Genomic DNA, 19769 nt, shown 5'->3' with positions numbered 1-19769 from the left:
ATGCATGTGTCCTAGTCCTGTAAGCAGGTAATACTCCAAGGGGTAGAGGAGCTACCTTTGGTTAGGGGAGGTCTGGAAATATCTATTAACAAGGTGAGCTCTGGGTTGGGTTTTGCACGAGGGAGGGGATCCCACACAGGAAGGGGAAGGGCAGTGACAAATTATGTGATGAAGAGGTGGGAGGCCTGCCTCAAGTGCAGAGGGCCACAGAAGTTTCTAGTAGTGAGGAGAGCATGGGGGGTGTGTGGGGGGCTCCATTGGTGAAACATCTGCCTTCGACTCAGGTCATGATCTCAGGATCCTGGGATGGAGCCCCACAGCGGGGCTCAGCGGGGAGTCTGCTTCTCCCTCTCCCTCTGCTACTCTCCCTGAAGTTGGTCCTGTGGGAAACAGGAGTCTTCAGCCGATGCTGGGGGAGGACACGGGCTGGAAAGGATGTTGAGGCCCCTCTAGGAGGCCAGCATAAAAGTGACAGTGAGCTCACCTCCAGAGACTCTTGAGCTAGCCTGGCTGGGGTCCCTCATCAGCTGGTTAACGTAGAGCAAGCAAGTTAAAGCCTAGGAACTTCCATCTCTTCAGGTGGGGTCTAGACATACAGACTGCTTTGAATGAATAAATAGGTACCGTAAAAAGAGCCAAGTCTCTTTACTGGTACCTCCCAAACATCAGTTCCCTTCCCCTCCCTGAACACTGCGAGTATTCCCTGTCCCATGCTTTCCCCAACCACCCTACCTCCTGAACTTCACATTGATGTAATTCTGGGCTCCTTTCACAATTCTCTTCCCAGGCTGGAGTTCCCCTTACTGTCGCCATCCCTCCAGATGCTTTCTACACCATTCACCATTCACCACACTCACTCAGCCCCCAGAGCAACGTCTACCACACAGAAAGTGCTCAACAAAGATTTGTTAAATAGATGGTTGAGTGAATGAATGAGTCACTTAGCCAGCTACGGGAGGGGCATACACTTGGCTCTCAGACAACTTGTAGTTTTCGGGATATCTTCAAGGTCATATGGTTTAAACCTTTGACATATGAGAATCTTCTCGACAGTCTTAGGGCACTGAGTGTAACATGCTCATACAACAGCCCTACTAGCATCTGCTAGCCTACACAATGCCAGGCTACACTTGACCTTCTCCACCAAGTAGGAGCTTAGGAGTCCCCTTCTTATCCTCAAGCCTTTCATGTATATGGAAAGAAGGAGTATCTCTTTCAAGTAGAACCAAGTGTCTACTAATACTGGACCAAGCTGTAAAGCGTGAGGCTTCCTCATCCTACTCCTACCACACGACGCTGAGTTGCCTTAACTTTCCAGAACCTGGACCCCCTCTGCAACCAGAAGCTGGAGAAATGGGTTCCTTAGTGCTTGGGCCGGGAGGCCTGCCAGTGTCCCAATTGGCAGATGCAACAGCCAGCTCCTGACAACGGTAAGAGCGTAAAGCTGGTTGTTGACACAGCGCAACATTCCACTTCAGTAAGGCGATGGCTGCATCCTTACACGTAATTGAACCATCATCGACTTGTGAGGGCATCTTGCTAATCTGCCTGGAGCCATTAGCTTGGGATGTAATAGCTAATTCACTGGCAAACCCTTCCAGACACCAGGTGCTTTCGACATGGATGGGGTCAAGCATCCTTCAGAGCCCTGAAGTGTAGCCTCCTGACACGCTGACACTGGGCCAGGGATGACCCTATAACCCTATACTTGCACTTGAGATGCTCAGTGGGGGCATCCTCTTGCCAAGGGTTTTTATGTCTTTATTTCTTGAGCAGACTCAGAACATCAGTGACCTCGAACCCCAACAATCTGATCTGGTCCTGCCATGCTTACCTGCCAGGTTCCTGTGTGGAACCAGGACTCCACGCCTCTCTGGGATCCTCCCCTATCCTTCTTATATTCCCTCGTGGTTTTGATAGCCTGTCTGTTTCCTCCACTAGATCCTGAATTCCTTGAGGGCAGGGAGGGATGGAGGCTCACTCATGCTGCATCAGGGGACACCCTCCCTGACTGCGTTGGCAATACGGCTGATACAACACGAGAACTTGGCTGCAATTGCCTTTAGTTTGCTAAACTCAGTAGTTCCATAAGCATTCTGTAAGCACTCTGTGTGGCGCTGGGCTGGACAAACAGGGACCGGGGTGTCTGGCTGTGAGCTCCTTGAGGGTAAAGCTTTGTCAAGCCTGACATATGGCACATTTCAGGTACAGTGCCTGGTGAGTACAGAGAGCTAAGTTTTGTGGGACAAGTGGACAGTTTGATCATAGAATTCATGCCTGAAAAAATGAATAAATGACAACATCTTTGCACTCGAGGACTCCTTCCTTCAGGGATCGGGTGAGAGACATGTGAATTAGTAAGGTGCAGTGTGGAATGCCTGGGAGAGGGGGTGCAGCATGATGTGGGGGCAGTGGGAAGTCTCCTGGCAACATAGAAATACAATTCCCTTTCCTGGCCTCTGCTGTGAGCTTACCTCCTGCCCCCCTCCCCACAGGCCCAGCTCCTATGGTACCAGAGCTCTTGTACCCTCTGCCCTGCTCCCCTCTCTACCAAAGCAGGCTCTCCACACAGATGCAGGGTGTGCAATACCCATCCTGCAGCTCCTCCCAGGACTCCCCACTGAGCCACATACTGGTTCTACCTCTCAGATTGGAGGAGGCAGGTGGAAGAGCCACCCCACAGGGAGCCTCGTGGTCTGGCATGTGCACCAGGGACCATGGGTGACCTGCTGCAGGGCTGAGTCTATGTGAAAGCAAGGGAACTGAGCACGGAGCGGCACTTGCAATTCATGAGAGAACATTGCTCAGGCTGACTTACTTAACGCTCCCAGTGCCTCTGTGGGACAGCTGTAATCTACTGGTTCCCAGTCCAGGACACTTTTGGTCCCTAGAGTACATCTGATGACGCCTGGGACATTCTGGTCGTCACATCTCAGCAGGGGTCATGCAACAGGTGTCAGGGAAGTAGGGGCCAGATCCTATGGTACATCCTATAGCACAGCACCCCCACCCCATACCCTCTGCCACTAACACACACACACACACACACACATTCTGGCCAGAATGTCCATAGAGCCGATGTTGAGAACCCACTGGGAAGCTGGAAGCAGAGATCTAAAGTCGGGGTCACCTGCATAGACTCACACAGAGACATGTGGCTGCCCTGGCTTCACCCGTGCTCTTGCTGATACTGGCCTCTGAGCTCTTACCCACACACCCCGCTGCTTAAGCCACAGATCAGCTCCCCCCGCTCTGCCCAGCACAGTTGGTGGTTTTAGGAACATTTTCTCAATCTTCCTCTGTTTCCTGGCAGTTACCCCCAGAGTGAAAGGGAGATAAAGGAACAACAAAGTCAGAGGAAGTAGCAGGACCTCCTGCCTCCCCCCTCCCCCCCACCCAGTTACCCACGAGAAACAGGCAGAGCAGATACTCCAGGCCTAGCCACTGGGGGCTCCAAATTCTGAGCTTCTCTTTCTGCAGCGGCTTCTCCTGTTCATGGACTATGCTCTCTGATGAGACCCTGTCTGTCATCTGCCTCTGCCATCAGACTTGGAGCTTCCCTGAAACCCTCCGAAGTCTGTTCCTCCTGCTTCTCCTGTCCTGGATTGTCCCAGGTCAGCTCTCTTTCGTCCTGCGGGTCTCAGCCAAGGACACCTCCCCAGACAGGCCATCCCCCTGCCACTGACCACTTGTGGGAAGAACTCCCCTGCTCCAGCCCATCTATCACACTGACCACATCGTTTTTATACAGTAGCCACCATCCCTAAGATAGGTGGATTTGGGTCCCTATCCACAGTGCTCCCCCAGAGAAGACGAAGTCAGTGAAGGCAGGTTTGTCGGGTTCTGTGCATGGCTGAGTTCCAGTGCTTGGAAAAGGCCCAGTCAAATTTTACTGAATAAATGATTGGATGGAGCAATGAATTCAGAGTCCTCTTCACAGGAGATTCTCAGGGAATATCGTTTGAAAAGTTGCCACAAAGCTCATGCCTTCTGACAATCGATCCAAACCTCTTTTACTCCTCCATGTGAATTTGGGGGGAAGACTCCACTTTTGGGTGTATTTCTGCTCATCTGTTCTTCCCTATCTGAATCTTTCTCAACATTTCCTTTGCGCCTTCCTGGGGTGCCCTAGAGACACTGGGTATTTTCACAAATTGCCTAAGGAAGCACCTATCTAGTACGACGTTCCTTTCAAGTTCAGAAGTGGCCCTAATGTTTTCGATAGCTTTGACAACTACATGGAGAGGGGTTTCTAAATGACTGTCCCTGGGTGGCCGTGTCGATCCTGCTGGGTTGGGGCAGCACATCACCTGCCCTGAACACTGGCCCTGGCTCTGCGTTGGGACCAGCTGTGTGATTCTGGGACAGTCACAGGATGTCCTGTTCTGTTGCCTCTGGGGAATGGGGCTTCAGTTGGGGCTCTCAGAGGGTCATCCTAGCTCTAGCAGGTAATCCCCCAGCAGCCCTGCCACCAACAAACCCTTAGCCCTCATGTGACTGAGCTTTCCCACATCCTATGAAAAGGCACATATAAAATGAATGGGGACACACATACTATAAGTGGGGAGCTATATATTATTTTTTAAATTTATTTTATTATTTTTAAAGATTGTACCTATTTATTCATGAGAGACATGGAGAAAGGCAGAGACACAGGCAGAGGGAGAAGCAGGCTCCCTGCGGGGACCCCAATGAGGGACTTGATCCCTGGACTGGGATCACACCCTGAGCCAAAGGCAGATGCTCAACCACTGAGCCACTCAGGCATCCCTGTTACTATTTTTAAATGTTAAATCCATCAGAAAGTTGAAATAGTACAAGGCATATAGGTCCTTCACCTGGATTCAGCAAATGTTAGCATTGTGCCACATTTGCTTTCTGCCTCTCTCATTGTCTTTCTCTTTATTTATATCTATTTACACTGATTTTTTATATTTCTTTTTCTTTTAGCAAACCATTTGAAAGTTGCAGACATGATGACATTCGACCTCCAAATACATGAGCACGTATCTCCTTGAGAACCAGCGCATTTTCCCACATAACTGCAATGTTATTATCACACCCCCAAGGGTTAACATTGACCCAATATTATCTACAATGCAGTATCTATGTGAATATCCCCCACCTCGATCCCAAGAATGTTCTTTCTAGGTCTTTTCCTTCCATCCAGGAGCCAGCCAAGCATCACACGCCGTATCCAGTCACCATGTTTTCTTAGCCACTTGTAATCTAGAACCTGGGGGAAGCTGACTACATTTCATATCCTTTCTAGCTTCTTCTGGTTGTAACACAGCAGAGGGGTTGCATGCCTTGCCCCAGAAGGCTGGTGGGCAGCTTCTTTCTGTAGCAGGCTTTGATGCCTACTATTTTACACCTCCACCAATTAAACACTATCTGTGGCAGAGTCTGGGCAGAAGCTCTGCTCTGGGGCCCATTTGCAGGGACCTAAAAACAAAAACAAAAACAAAACAGTGATAACTGGGAAACTGAGAAAAGATAAGCTGCATGCCTGAGCCCCAGCCTCCTTGGACCCAGTGAGCTCTGGGGATGTGTGAGAGCAGCCTCTCAGCATCTTCTGCCTTTTAATTAGAGAAAAAGTTCCCAGCCTCTGAAAGTCTGAGCATGGCCCAGGCATTTAGAATCAGGCTGGACATATTCCCAAGCACTTTGTGAAAAAAAAAATTAATAATGCCACTGTCTTCCCTATCCTTACAGAGAGAAGCCTGCTCAGAGTGGTTACTAAAAACAGGAACCTACCCTTCTGCAAGTCCCGCGCACCTTCCTCATTTCTAGCAGAGGAAGTGTGTGGCTGGTTTAGCAACTGCTGTTCTTCTTGATAGCCTGGGCTTCTCTACACCCGCGGAGGCCTGGCCACCTGCTCACTCTGTGCGAGCAGCAGCAGCAGCTGATGGAGAGGCGGTGACAGCGCTCCTGGAAGTCCCTCCTCAACAACTCCCAGGGGAGACCATGCCCAGCTTTTGAAGGTATCATAGGGGACATGGCAGGGGCTGGGTGGGAAGGAACATCAGATTCCTAGACACACAACTGGCAGAGCATTAACTTTCTGGAGACAGAAAGGCACTCTGTGAGAACAGGCAGGGCAGCATCTCAAGTGAGGCTGACACCTAACCCAGTGTCCAGCACATGGCAGCTGTTCAGTGAATATCTGATGCCTGATGTAGAATTATATATGGCAAGATAGGTTGGAGATCTTGGGCCAGCGACACTCCTGCCAGAGGAGATTTTCTAGCTGAGCAATAGCTGGGCACATAGAAGGCTTCTTACTGAGGGCAACTAATACTTGCTCTCAGTCTTCCTAGCTGTATGACCTCGGGCAAGATGTTTAAACCTCTCCAAACCTTCATCTTCTCCCCTGTCGAGTGAGAATAAAGGTACCCAATTCAATAGATATTGGGCCAATTAAATGAGCTAACTTATGCAAAGCACCCATGCTAGTTTCAGACACATAGCAGGTGTTCAGTAAGTGCTATCCACTCGGAGTCATGACATCTAAAGGTGCATGGAGCCCAGGTAGGCTGACTGATCACAGTAGTGCATCCAGGAGTTTGGGTGTGTAGATCTTTGGGAAGATGCCAATGATAACCAATAGTAATAAGCATCAACAAGCAGAGTAGATGGTATGTGTATGGGGGCAGGGGTAGGATTAAAGGGAAAGCAAATAGGTGAGGTATATACATTCTGAAAACACAGAATGTTAGAAGAGATTTTGGAAGGTTAGAATTCCCTAAGGAATGTGGCACATTCCACATTCTTTTAGGTGCCAACATATCCAGAGAGCCTTAATGATGGGAAAATGACCTGGGCTCTGGCCTCAGAGTGTCCTAAATTGAGGCCATGCATGTGGATGCAAAAAGATGGTGTCTGCCCTGCTGAGTGGCAGGGGAGGGGGGCTGCATGCAGAGTTATCTTCCTGCAGTTTCTCGGAACAATCCCACAAGATTATGATTATTACGTGCTTTGACAAATGAGAAAGTGACGCTCAGAGAGGCTGAGTAATTTGTATAAGTCACACAGCTGGTGAGAGGCTCTAAGGGCTCCAAGGGCTGAGGTGGGGGAGGGGAGAGTCTAAAGCGCATGAAGGACAAAAGTGTATACTAAAGCAATGCTCTTTAAGAGAAATATATCCCATAGTCTGCAAATTGTCATTTTGTGGTTTGCCATGAGACACTGCACCACAAACCTATAAGCTGGGCTATAAGTCTTTTTATAACTGGGAGGTAAGCCCTAATCAAAGTTTTGGCAAAATCCTTCAAAATGATTTTCCCCATTTAGAAGAAGGCCATTCAAGAGTGTTCAATATGTCCTGGAAAGCATAATAGTAATAATAATGTGAAAAAAAACCTATGAAATAGACCAAAATCTGTTTAGACGTCTGGGTTTTAAACAGGTCTCAGAGTCAGGGCAGCAAGATGGCCTTGTGGAAAGTTACTGATGTCATTGGCTGTACCTGCGTCAAAATTTTGGGTCAGCCTCCAAGGAGCTATGTGACTCTGAACATGCCACTCTGCCTCTCTGAGTCTCATTTTCTTCCTCATAAAAGGAAGAAGTTGTGCATTATCTGTAAGAAGTTGAAATTATCTGTATCATATCTGGAAGATGCTAAATACGAAGCAGCAGCTAGTGATAGCATTCCTAACCCAGACACGGAGAGGACCTCAGGTTGCTCGTAATAGATGGGTTATCAGGCAGTGTTACATACAATGAATCAAAGAGCACAGCTGCTGAGCAGGACTCTTCTCGATTTTTCTGAATGCTTATTTCTGCTTGTTTCCCCATGTGCTGTATAACTGAAAGAGACAGGGGTTGGTTTGAGTCGTAGCAAACTGAACTCATTTTCCTAAAACAGAACCAAAAACGTCCTCACTTTTGGGTTTTGGGAAGTGGCTATGTCTTTTCCAAGGGGAGCCTGTCTTTTTAAAGACTTACTAAGTGGCCATTGGGGTAAACCCTAATCCGCCTCGTGCATTCATAGATGGTGCTGGTCTTTTCTGTTTTCATTTGACATCCAGCAAGAATTTATTTCCCCTGGTTGTGACAGAGGCTGGAGCTTAAGATTCTCATTACGGCTTTCCAGCCTGTCAGGCTGGACCATTTGGTTCTTGTCAGCAAGCTGAGGGAGGGCCCTGTGAGTACATCTATCCATTCCTCTATCCTTTCCTTCCCTTAATAAATATGCATTGAGGCCATACCATGTGACTGACTTCCTCCCTCTCAGCTCCCCAGGCGTTCTGAAGGAAATAAGTACCCTGCGTCCAAACCACTTCCTCCCATCTGAGAACCACCAAGGGAGGGGGCTTATTTCATTATGGTAACTGAGCTACAGACTGAAACCATGGGGCCTCGCAGGTTCCATGGCTCACTTTTGTTGTCAAACAGCTTTGCAAACTCATACTTTTCTCCATGGTGCCCCCCAGGGCAGCAGGGACCATGGCTGGAGGGCTTGGGGTGTGGCAGGTGGGAAAGTTTAAGAGCATCAGAAGAAAATGGGTAGAGAATTCCCCTGGGCTGTACCAGGCACTTAGCAGACAATCCCTTCAGCCCCTCAACCAAAGTGAGCGCTTACTATGTGCCAGGCACCTGCTAGGTAATTTTTTTTTTCATTGAGGAATATAGTAGATGGGGACCACGTTCTCAGGAAGTTTACAGCTGGGGCAGGGGTGGGTAAGACACTTATAGAAACAAATGCGTTATGGTGTGTGCTGTGAGGGGAGCAGACAGGGCCAAGGACAGAGGGCGGGAGGGGGGGACCTGTTTGTTGGTGAAGTTTTTGCAATTTAATTCTCACATTTCCCTGGGCAGTAACCATGCTCCTTCCCAATTTACAGGCTCACCAGCCTCCCCACTCTTCCCCCAACCCCAGCCAAGGACTCCAAGTCACAGGACAATCACTTATTGCTTAACACTCTCTGAATGCAAACTCCTAGTGTCCAGTGTCAGGACTCACTTCCTAATCTAGGCTCTATCAACACATATCTGGATCCGTCTATGGAATGCCTGTTATGTACATGACCCTCCAGCACACCAGAAGATAGCAGCCCACAATCTTCTCATAAAAAAGGGTGGATCCAGCTTTATACGACCCTGCATCCATTCTCTTATACCTGCCAGCACACAGTTAAGAGCCTCACTCTAGAGCCAGATGCCCGGATTCACATCCTGCCTCTACCTCTTACCAACTGGGTGACCTCCAACAGGTTGTAGAAATGCTCTGGCTTTGGACTCCCCAGTTGTACAAAAGGTATAATGACAGTGATGTGTAGATTCGTTGTGGGGGGTCAACAGGAGAGTACCTATAAAACACTTCCTCAACACACATTAAGCTCCTGTTTTACTCCTGTTGCTGTATACTCAGCCCCATGGGGAGCTGGCATGGATCTGTGATGAACACAGGGAGCGCTCTCTCTGGTCTACTTGCTATTTATAAGGGAGAAAACTGACATCCAAAGAAGCAAAGTAGTTTGCTAGTTTGCCCCAGTTCTCCGAGACGTTAGTGGGCCCACTGTGGGTTCTAAAGATACAATGTATGGGAAATAAAAATTAAGGAAAATTAGGGGGGTGGGGAGAATGGTTTCACTTTCCCTCTTCCCGGTGGTGGAGTCATCCATTCAAATGATTTTATGACTCAAAGTTGAAAGTTTACCCTCAGTTCCTCAGGGCTCAGAGCAAAGGGGAAGAGCTGGACAGCTGGCTCTTTGGCCGGCCACTATCCATGACCAGCAGTGGCTTCACAATGGCCAGAAGCAAGGGGACTTGAGGACATGGGCAGGGAACATGCAGATTCCCAGGCCCGCTTGCCTTCTCTGGTTTCCCTAGCAATCTTGGCTCTCAGAGAGTTTGTCCAAGGATTTAAAATGTATTGTACTGGGATGAGGGTAGTGGAAGGAACCAGGGTTGGTAGTAAAAAAAATCAGGGTTTGAAAGCTGGCCAGCCACTGAAAGAGCTGTATGACCCTGAGCAACCTCAGAGGTACTCAACCTCTCTGAAACTCCGTTTCCTTGTCTAAGATGGCAGGCTCTTTGGGACACTAGACAAGCCAGTGTAGTTCAAATATCTAATTTAGACTTCCACATAGTGGATGCTCATGGAGATTAGTAAAGACAATGGAGAAATCTTTAGGTATCTGTTCCAAATAAGGAGAATTGTCAGGAGTAAGTCTATTCCTGCCACTGGTGCCTGGAACCGGCGCCTACTGGTGTTGAAGGCCCTTGGAAGACATCACTTCCTGACTCCACATTTGGTGATGTCACATTGCAAGCTTGAAATCAGCCACGGTGGGAATATTTACACCACAGAAGTGAGCAAACGCTGCAAATCAGAGTCCTCTCCCCCTACCCCTCATCACTGTTTGTTAAACATTTACGGGCACATCACACCCCTAATCCACTCTCTCTCTCCCCGGCACATGGTTTGTCCACTTTGTCCCCATCCCGTTCTGTTTCCCCCATGGAACAGCTTCTGTGTTCCCATCCATGAGTAAAAGCAGATCTGACCACTGTCTTTACGGCACTTACAGCCATTCCTTGAACAACCACACAAGTAACTGTTAGAATTATAATCCACTGTGAGGGCAATGCAGGGTTCCTGGGGAGGTAAAAAAAAAGGGGGGGGGGAGAGAGAGAGAAAGGAAAAAAAGGGTAGCTCAGTGCTTCACCCCTGGCAACACATGCAAACATCCCGGAGTCTTTGTAGAAAGACCAATGCCCAAGCCTCACTAGGGGGACCGTCTGAGAACCCTGGTGTAGGAACCTCATTTTGGTGTTGGAATGAGTGATCCACAGTGAGGAGTGAGCACCCTGGAGCAGGTGGCTCAGCATATGCAAATAATACTATTAGCAAACTATCAATTTCCATCTCGCTCAATAAGGTTATGAGCCACACTCTTGATGCGTGTGTGTGAATAAAAAGCAACACTAAGTCTTGCTGTGAAATGTGATATAGGAAAGAAGTCCCTAACTTTACATCCTGGGGCCCAAATGTCCAGATGACCTTTAGCATCTGCACTCAAGTCTGCCTCAAACTCCTCCTTCTGATGAAACCTGCATTTCCCACGTATGCATATTTGGAAGGGAAAGAAGAAGCCTGTTTGTATTTTCCCATTCTGTGTAATTGTGTATGTGCGTAATCCCATTTCAAAATAATTGTCTTTAGCACGGTTTTTCTCACTGCCAGTGTTTATGATGTCAGCTTATGGGTTATATGTATTTATACCAGCTCTGGGTTCTGGTGGCCTCTGTGTATAAAAAGCTGATCCAGGGGCACCGGGGTGGCTCAGTCAGTTGAGCGTATGGCTCTTGGTTTTGGCTCAGGTCATGATCTCAGGGTCGTGAGATGGAGCCCTGCCTTGAGCCCACACTCTGCACGGAGTCTGCTTCTCTGCCTCTCCCTCTGTTCTTCCTCCCATTTGTGCGTGTGCTCTCTCTCTGTATCTTAAATAAAATCTTAAAAAAAAAAAAAAAGCTGATCTAGAAAAGAAACCAATGAGAGGGAGGTTCTCTTCTTTTTATTTAGTAAAGTATGAAAGCTCCTATCCATCTCTCCATGCTGGACCCCACACCACACGGCCACGGGGTCTGGACACAAAATCACTTGCTTGCTTGTGGCACACTTGCTATCAGCAGAGAGGTGAGCCACACACACCCCATGGTGTGCACATCCTACAATACCTCCTCTCTCTAATCCTTACTTGTGAAAACCCAGCAGATGTGGCTACGTTCATTTTTAAAATGGAAACCAACAAACAATAGAAAGAGGCTTAGTGGTGTAATAAGGGGTGAGATAGAAAATTGCTTCAGTACCAACTGGCCCCAAATCCAGCTTCTTCCCATGACATCCTAAAATGAGCATGAAATGTTTGATAGGATGCATCCATCCTTGTCTTAGGGTAAAGCTGAGTCTCCCTGTTAGCCTGAGAGTATTTGAGATTGTTTTCCAGGCACGCAAGTACAGAAGGGGCCAGAACACAGGCTCATGGGCACACGGGGCAGGCAAAGTGGTGGACTGAGAGCTGGACAAGGAGTCACGGCACTTGTCTAACTTCCTGAGTGATCTTGAGCAGGTTGTTGCCCTCTCTGAGCCTTTTCTTTGTATTAGGAGGGCACCAAACTGCTATTTTTTAATTGGTGCTTTAGGATATCCTAGGATTGAGTTGTCCCATCAGGAGGAGTAGAGAACCCCAAGTCCCTCAACCAGCAGCTTGCTTTTATCCATTTTACAAATTAAGTTTCTGGGGAAACTCTTAAAACAGGTTTCAACCAACAGGTTTGGGATATCCTGGATGAGAGGATACCAAAGTCTCCTTCAAATGGCAAAGTAAAGCCTCTGATTTTGAGTCAAGTGGGAGGAGGACATGGGACCATGAGGGCACTTCTCTGAGTTGGCTGCCTACCCCGGCCAGTGTCCCCAGAGCCTCCTTCACCACGCAGGAAAGGAGAACAAGGTGGGGTTGGCGGGGCAGGGGGGACGGGCTGTGGGTGCACCTGCCCCATGGGGAGAGCAGGGAACAATGTGGGTCACCAGGCAGGCGCACCTGTTGAGCGAGGTCAGGATGTGGTGGGGTGCCCGCGGAAATCCTGCGAGATCCTTGGCAGGGAAACCAACCAATGCCAGGCTCCCAGTCTAGCTCTGGTTCCTGGCACATGGCATCGGACCACAGGCAGGACCGAGCAAGTCTCACGTCAACTGGCCGGGTGCCAAGTGCCGGTGACAGTGGATGGATAATTGAGGCAAAAGGGCCATGAGCCACTCGTCTGTCCTGACCCTTTCCCTATAGTATTTGAGAACCCTGAAGCCCAAGAAGGTGAAGAGAGTTGTTCAACCTTGTTCAAGTACTTAGCCGGCCCTCCAATACCACCAAGGGATCCAGCTTTGGGAAGTGTTTAACTATTTGATTTTACCAAACAGAACTCTTTTTCTGATAAGACCTTTAATTCAGTCCTTGAAACAACTCTGCAGGGCCTGTATTCGTATCCTAAATTTATGTATTTAAAAAAAAAATCAAGGCTCAGTAGAGTGCCTGGGTGGCTCAGATGGTTGAGCATCTGCTTTTGGCTCAGGTCATGATCCCAGGGTCCTGGGATTGAGTCCTGCTTCGGGGTCCCTGCTCAGCGGGCAGCCTGCTTCTCCCTCTGCTACTCCCCCTGCTTGTGCTCTCTCTCTCTCTGTCAAATAAATAAATAAAATCTTTTTAAAAAGTAAAAGATAAAAAAAAAAAAAAAAACAGAACTCAAGGCTCAGAGAAGTGCAGTAACTTGCCAAAGGACACAAAGCCAGGAGGTTGGGAGCTGGAATCTGAACTCAGGCTTGCCCTGCCTTAAAAACTCTTCCTTATTCTTTCCAAATTCTGCTTTGGATTGTAAAAGCAATTCATGCATGTGGGAAAACATCTGGAGATTTTACATCTGAAGGTGTAACTAAGAAACCAGTCCATTAACCTTATAAAAATCACTACCCAGAGAGAGCCCTCGAAAACATCTCGGAAATAACTTCCTTTAATATTTTTCTATACATATTTGCATACACATGCTAATTTTTTTATTACGAAATTGGGATAGTATAAGCACAGCTAGTTTTTCTTGCTTCTTTTCTCCTGCCCTCACAGCATTTATCATTTCTTTATATTAATGCTGTGAAAGGGTGGAAAACATGCCACATGACTCATCCCGGCTCTTCTGACCACATTGGACCACTAAGAGGGGCTGTGCCAGCTGAGGCCTGAGCACACCTTACCTCCTTCTCTCTCCCCTTCAGCTCCCCTGCAGCCAGGTCCCCAGACACAGGGCTTCTCCAAACATAGCCACCTGACCTCCCAGAGACCCTTCCAGACTTTCCTGTCTCTTGCATTTAAGACCCCCCCCCCAAATTGATGATCTCAGAAGTATACTTCGATGATTTGTTTAAAAAATCATTTTTCTGTGAACCAGAGGACAGAAAAGCAGGACAGCATCTCATGGAGGTTGAGAGCAATAGCTTTTGGAATCTGATGGAGCTGGTTTGAAGCCCAGGCCTTCCTCTTACTAGTCATATAACCTTGGACAAGTTACAAAATTTATCTCACCGTTGAAGGAGAGTTGTTGTGAGGAGCGAGGGTATGACGACTAGAAAATGCTCAGCCCAGTGCCCGGCGCAGAGTAAGAGCTGGTCGGAGTGGTGGTGGTGCTGGTGGTGCTTCTGGTTATACCGCCACCATTGGGGTTCAGATACGGTGGATGGTGAGGTCCCCACTGGTGGCATCACGCTTCCCCGCCTTAGAAGCAGGTCCTATGAGTGGACCTACAGCTGTCACTCTTTGTGGGGGGCATTTTCTAAGGCCAAAGGGTAAGCTGTATCCCTGAATAGATATTTATGTTAATTAAACCTTGTCATTGAGGTTTTCCAGTGCTTTTTGGTTTAATCACAAAGTCCAGACCCACCTTCCTTTGGCTAGGGTTCCTCAACTCCCTGCCCATCAGCACGCCATGTCGGGGTTCATGACACCCTTCCAACAGTGAGGCTCGGGCATTAGAAGCCCAACGTGGATAAAGTCCACAGGACTGTCCTGGGATGCCATCCGGGAATGGAAGGTTCTGAGAACCTTGACAGCTGTATTTCTAAGATAATGCAGAACACACAGTGAAAGGATCCCTGGTCATAAACTGTCTGCCCTGCCCAGAGGTCCCTCCACCCTGGAAAGACACCCAGCACGGCTCCTTGGGTGCTGAAGTCAGGACAGGTAGCTGTGCCTCCTGCAGCCCTGCCTCACACCTTTCCAGCTCTCGGGGTGTAGACAGGTGAGCTCACCAGCTGACCTCCACACCGAGAAGGTGGAAGAGGAAGTCAGCCTCCCAGGGAGGCTGGGTGGGTTCAAGGCAATTTCCCACCAGAAGGTAGAGCTCACCGGAACCGCCTGACCTTGACCCTGAAGAACACACAGATAGGCTTTGGCTTCTGTAACGGGACTTGATAAGAGAGGTGATGATGGTTCTTTTATCAATAGTCTTCAAAAGCTCCCCGAGTCCTGATTCCTAGAATTAAAAGGGGCTAAGTGGCTCTGTCTTTGGAGACCATCTTTTCCACTCCAACCCTTTCTCGGAAGAGTGAACTCAGGCCTAAGTTCACGCAAAGGAAACAGCTAAGCCTGCATTGGGCTTTCCGCTCAATAGGGAGTCTGCTTGTCCCTCTCCCTCTGTGTATGCACTCTCTCTCTCTCTCTCTCTCTCTCTCTCAAATAATTAAATAAAATCAGAAAGAAAGAAAGAAAGAAAGAAAGAAAGAAAGAAAGAAAGAAAGAAAGAAAGAAGAAAAGAAAAAGAAAGAAAAAGAAAGAAAAGAAAAGAAGAGAAAAAAGAAAAGAAAAGAAAAAGAAAGAAAAAGAAAAGAAAGAAAAGAAAAAGAAAAGAAAAAGAAAAAGAAAAGAAAAGAAAGAAAATGTGCTTCTAAAAAGTACTCAAAAAACCATGCCATTTCCACGGCTGGGGGCCTCCCTCCTTGCAGCTTGATCCTGAACCCTGAGCCAGCACCTGGGGAAGGTGCCTCTTCCCCTGTCCACGACTAAGGGGAAACTGAGAGGCAAGTACCAGCTCTGATCCTTGACATCACCGAGAAAAGGCAGAGCGAAAGCCAATGTTCGGAGCTCATGTTAATTAACTCATTTCTCTTTTGCCCTTGCTTTATTGTTCCTAGAAGCAATTACGTGTCTCCTACCCTCTCTCCCACCTCCAGCATAAAACTGCATAAAACTGTCACAGATGAAATCAGATTGCTCAGCCATTTCATTAGGGAGACTCTGGCTCTCGGTCTCTGGGGGCATCTTTGCTCAAATGGAAGCCTCTCTCAGTAAGTTAACCCCTTCCTGGAGGCTACAGGAAGCCAGCGAGCAGACCACGGAGGGCAGCTGAGGCCTCTTCCTGAACAGCTCAGGATACAGTGGGCTGGCAGGTGCATGCCTAGGGGTGCGCGAGGTAGAGACAGAGAGAGAGAGGAGGCTGGAGTGCAGGGAACAGGGGAGAGAGAGTGTCAGACCTCTGGGACCTGTCCAACCTTTCACGTGTTGCCACCTGGGTACGTTTCTCTTCTTGGATGGACCTCATTTTTCTCACCTGAAAAATGCAAGTCTCAAGCCTTATTATTATTATTATTATTATTATTATTATTATTATTATTATTTCTGTACCCAATTCCATCAGTCCCCCGCAAATCACACAGGAGTCCTTGAGAAGAATTACAAAGTTGATGGGAGGGAGCGTGGTCAGAATGCACTTTGGTAGATAACAAAGTCTTTTTCCCCGTGAATCTTCTGGAGTTAATGTGAAGGAAGGAAAGAGTGAGACATAAAGATTGGATGCTGTTGCCAGAAGAGGCGCCGAGGGAGAAGATGGAGCAGGAGGGAAGGGCCACTGTGATGTCTGCAGGCTGGGAGTTGACACCCAATGTAGGGGTGGGGCTGAGTGTCAGGCCTCAGGGAACAGAATGGCATTGCTGGGGGAGTCAAGTGACAGCACAGTGCACTGTGGTGCGGGGACATGTGGGAGAGTAAGAGGGATGAGGCCAGCGTACATGCTTCAGAGTTGTCCCTAGAAGGGAGGCCTGCCAAGACCTCTCCCCAGCCTGTCCTGCCTGAGAGCTCTCTCCAGGCCTCGGTAATGACAGACAGGGAAGCCGAAGGTCTAGGGTAACTGGTGGGCCCCAGGAAAGCACTGGGAGCAGCATGGAGGTGGCAGGGGCCTCTGGGGGACATCTATCTGCACAGCACACAGGTGCAGTGTTCCGTGTGGGACAGCCAGCTCCTCAGAGTCAGAGGCCACTTTCTTTGCTCCTTCCCTGGACTAGACTGTCTAAGGTGGGGGGACCTCAGAGATGGCACCTTTCTCCAGGTGCTGGCTCAGGGTTCAGGATCAAGCTGCAAGGAGGGAGGCCTCCAGCCATGGAAATGGCTTGGTTTTTTGAGTACTTTTTAGAAGCACATTTTCTTTCTTTTTCTTTTTCTTTTTCTTTTTCTTTTTCTTTTTCTTTTTCTTTTTTTTCTCTTCTTTTCTTTTCTTTCTTTTTTCTTTTCTTTCTTCTTTCTTTCTTTTCTTTCTTTCTTTCTTTCTTTCTTTCTTTCTTTCTTTCTTTCTTTCTCTTTCTGATTTTATTTAATTATTTGAGAGAGAGAGAGAGAGAGAGAGAGAGTGCATACTCAGAGGGAGAGGGACAAGCAGACTCCCTGTTGAGCGGAAAGCCCAATGCAGGGCTGCATCCCAGGACCCTGGGACCATGACCCTGAGCCGAAGGCAGATGCTTAACCGACTGAGCCCCCCAAGTGCCCCTAAGAGCACGTTTTCCTGAGTGTCTACATCAGGCTAAGAACTGGGGACAAAGTCAACTGGTCTCTGCCTCCTGGTGCCAGGGCGATGCTGTTAAAACCTGCGTGACTTGCAGAAAGGGCCCTGCCAAGGTCAAAGGCGTCCCTTTGGCTAGATGGGGCCAGCGGGGTGGTGGCCAGATGGGGAAAGGAGGGACTTACATCCGGAGGGGCTGCACCCTCAAACTATATCCATCATTTTTAGTCACAAAACAGGATCAGAAGATGGGGTGCTTAACTTTGAATGCATGTCTCATTCCAGCCGCACTTTCTGTGGTGCATTATGAGCTTACAGTTCTTGCAAGCTTGTGGTTATCTTAGGAAGAGCACTAGCATGCTATGAACTATCTGAGTGAGGGCTGACGAACCATTCATGTAAATATTTAAAGTATTCTAACTTTCGAACAAAGCGCATTTGGGCTTTTCTTATTTCCTAGTCCACTAGGTATCCCATCTCCTCAACTAAATGAGGAAGTGATACAGATCTCCACCCCACCCCACCCCCACCTCTGGAAGGTCTTGCTGAGAGCATAGATCTTTCTAGAATCTGAATATGCAGGGCACAGAGGAAGGATTTAAGGCAAGGGTGGGGGCTGGGCTGGCTGACTCCTGGACCCTTTTAAGCTACTCAGTTCTCCATCCGAAACTGCAGACAAAGAGAGGGGTGGAGCGTAAGATCGCAGATGGGCCAGACAGCAGCTGGGGGGACCCTGCACTAAGATTCTCCTCTCTGCCCCCAGGAGACAATGGGTGGGGACCTTTTCGCTATGCTTCAAGGATCCCGGGAAGACACATTTTCTGAAATCGCCTAAGCTCCCTTCTAAAATGGTCGTAGGAGGGCCCAGCATTTGGGTGGACAATCAGAAAATACACACTATAAATAGCAACAATTAACAGGGATTTTAGGCCAGGCCGGGTACTGGGTGCTTCTTGTGTTTTATCTCTGAATTCTGCAGCCACAACCCAATGTCGTTTCATCATCATTCCCGGCAACAGGCAGGCAGAAGTCAATAACTTGCCCAAGGTCACCGAGCTTGCACGCGCAGAGCCACCAGGCGAGCCCATTTGGAATAAACAGCGGGCCTAGCACTAGCAGTTCAAATCCGTGCTGAGTGACTTTTAGACAAGATCTTAGCCTCCTGGGGACTCAGTTGCCTCCACCGCAAAATGAGGTGAGGAATGCAGGGACTTTTCCATCATCAGAAGTGCCAACGGATGTCTGACATGTGGCAGAGCGTGCAAATGGAGCACACCGCAGACACACAGCATTGGGGTGCAGTTTCCCTTCTTCACCGTGGGTTAGAGCGTGTGGAGAAATGCACGCAGGAGAAAGTTGAGGCTGGAGGTTGTTTGCCCCCTCTGGTTGTAAAGCTGACACCTCCTGGGTTTTAGGCACTCTCAACTGCCGTGCATGGGTCGGGGTGGTGGTGGACAGGGTCCTGAGTGGGGTTTCTGGGGGGCTGCAGTCCATCTGAAACCCCCCACACCTTGCACACAAGACGCCGCTGGCTGCTTTCCGACAGCCAGGGTGCGGAGGAATGGAAACTTCTGTCACCAACAGCACTTGCTAGCAACTTCCCTCTCTGCGGTTTTCTCTGTCATTCCCTTGATAAAAGACCCAAGGCTGAGCAAATGTAACCAACATTTACGAATCTCATCTTCACATGAAAACACCCGCCCCTCAAGAAGTGAGCTGCTGAAAAATGATGCACGATGTACTCTAAACTGGGTCAATCCTCACCCAGGGGGTTCGGCGCGTGGCTGACTTGCTGTGTGTGTCCCCTGTACCGTAGGCTTCGAGCATCTTCGACAGCCCGGGGAGAGAGAGCGATGGGAAACAGTATGCGATCCACCCCAGCACCTCCCGAGAGGCCTGTGCCCAGCCCAGATGGTAAGTCTGGATTCTGGGTTCCTGGGTGTGATGCTTAACTCCAATGCTCGAGAGCCAGGGCCAAGACTGAGCGCGCCGGGGGTGCTGACAGTTGTTGAAACAGGGTACTGGGTGCCTCGGTGCTCACGATACCTGCTTCTCTCACTCTGCTTGTGGTTAACGTATTATAACTACATGTTAAAAAAGATAGAGCAGTGGTGCCCTGAGTGGCTGCTGGGCGGCTGGCATTGCATGGTGGACCCCTGAGAGCAGCTCGGTCCATCTTTATTTTCCAGGTGGGGAAACTGAGGCCCATTAAGGAAATGGAATCAGCTTTTGGAAGAGTCAGATTTCCAGCTCAGGCCAGTCTGATTCTGCAACCTTGGCTCTTGCCTACCGCACTCTGCCAGCCCACGATATACTATTATCATGGGTTTAATATTATCCCAGCTCTGCAAAAGCTTCTGTGGTGCAACTTGATGCAGCTAGACGTTACCTTGAGGAAATCTTCCTGGAAAGGAAGGAATCCTGTGTCCCATTGGTAGGATCACAGGGCCAGC

At 48.7% G+C, this 19769-nt stretch overlaps 2 protein-coding genes across 10 annotated transcripts in view; one reads left to right on the top strand and one right to left on the bottom strand.

The window, feature by feature from the left end:
- The window catches only part of TG (thyroglobulin), a 249203-nt gene that overhangs the window by 53802 nt on the left and 175632 nt on the right, over window positions 1-19769 (bottom strand). The window lies entirely within an intron of this gene.
- The window catches only part of SLA (Src like adaptor), an 87737-nt gene that overhangs the window by 46441 nt on the left and 21527 nt on the right, over window positions 1-19769 (top strand). For 2 of the 7 annotated variants that reach the window (XM_025450467.3, XM_025450466.3), the window contains exons 2-3: window positions 5716-5984; window positions 19133-19230. In XM_025450467.3, coding sequence (XP_025306252.3) covers window positions 19170-19230 — 61 coding nt within the window. In that variant the 5' untranslated portion in view covers window positions 5716-5984; window positions 19133-19169. Of the gene's footprint in view, window positions 1-5715; window positions 5985-18362; window positions 18512-19037; window positions 19231-19769 lie in introns of those variants that run through there. The other 5 variants (XM_049092765.1, XM_049092764.1, XM_049092763.1 and 2 more) reach the window with 4 other exon arrangements.

Source organism: Canis lupus, chromosome 13, assembly GCF_003254725.2.
Source record: "Canis lupus dingo isolate Sandy chromosome 13, ASM325472v2, whole genome shotgun sequence".
NCBI classification, from domain to species: Eukaryota; Metazoa; Chordata; class Mammalia; order Carnivora; family Canidae; genus Canis; species Canis lupus.
This window is presented reverse-complemented; position numbering and strand designations above follow the sequence as displayed.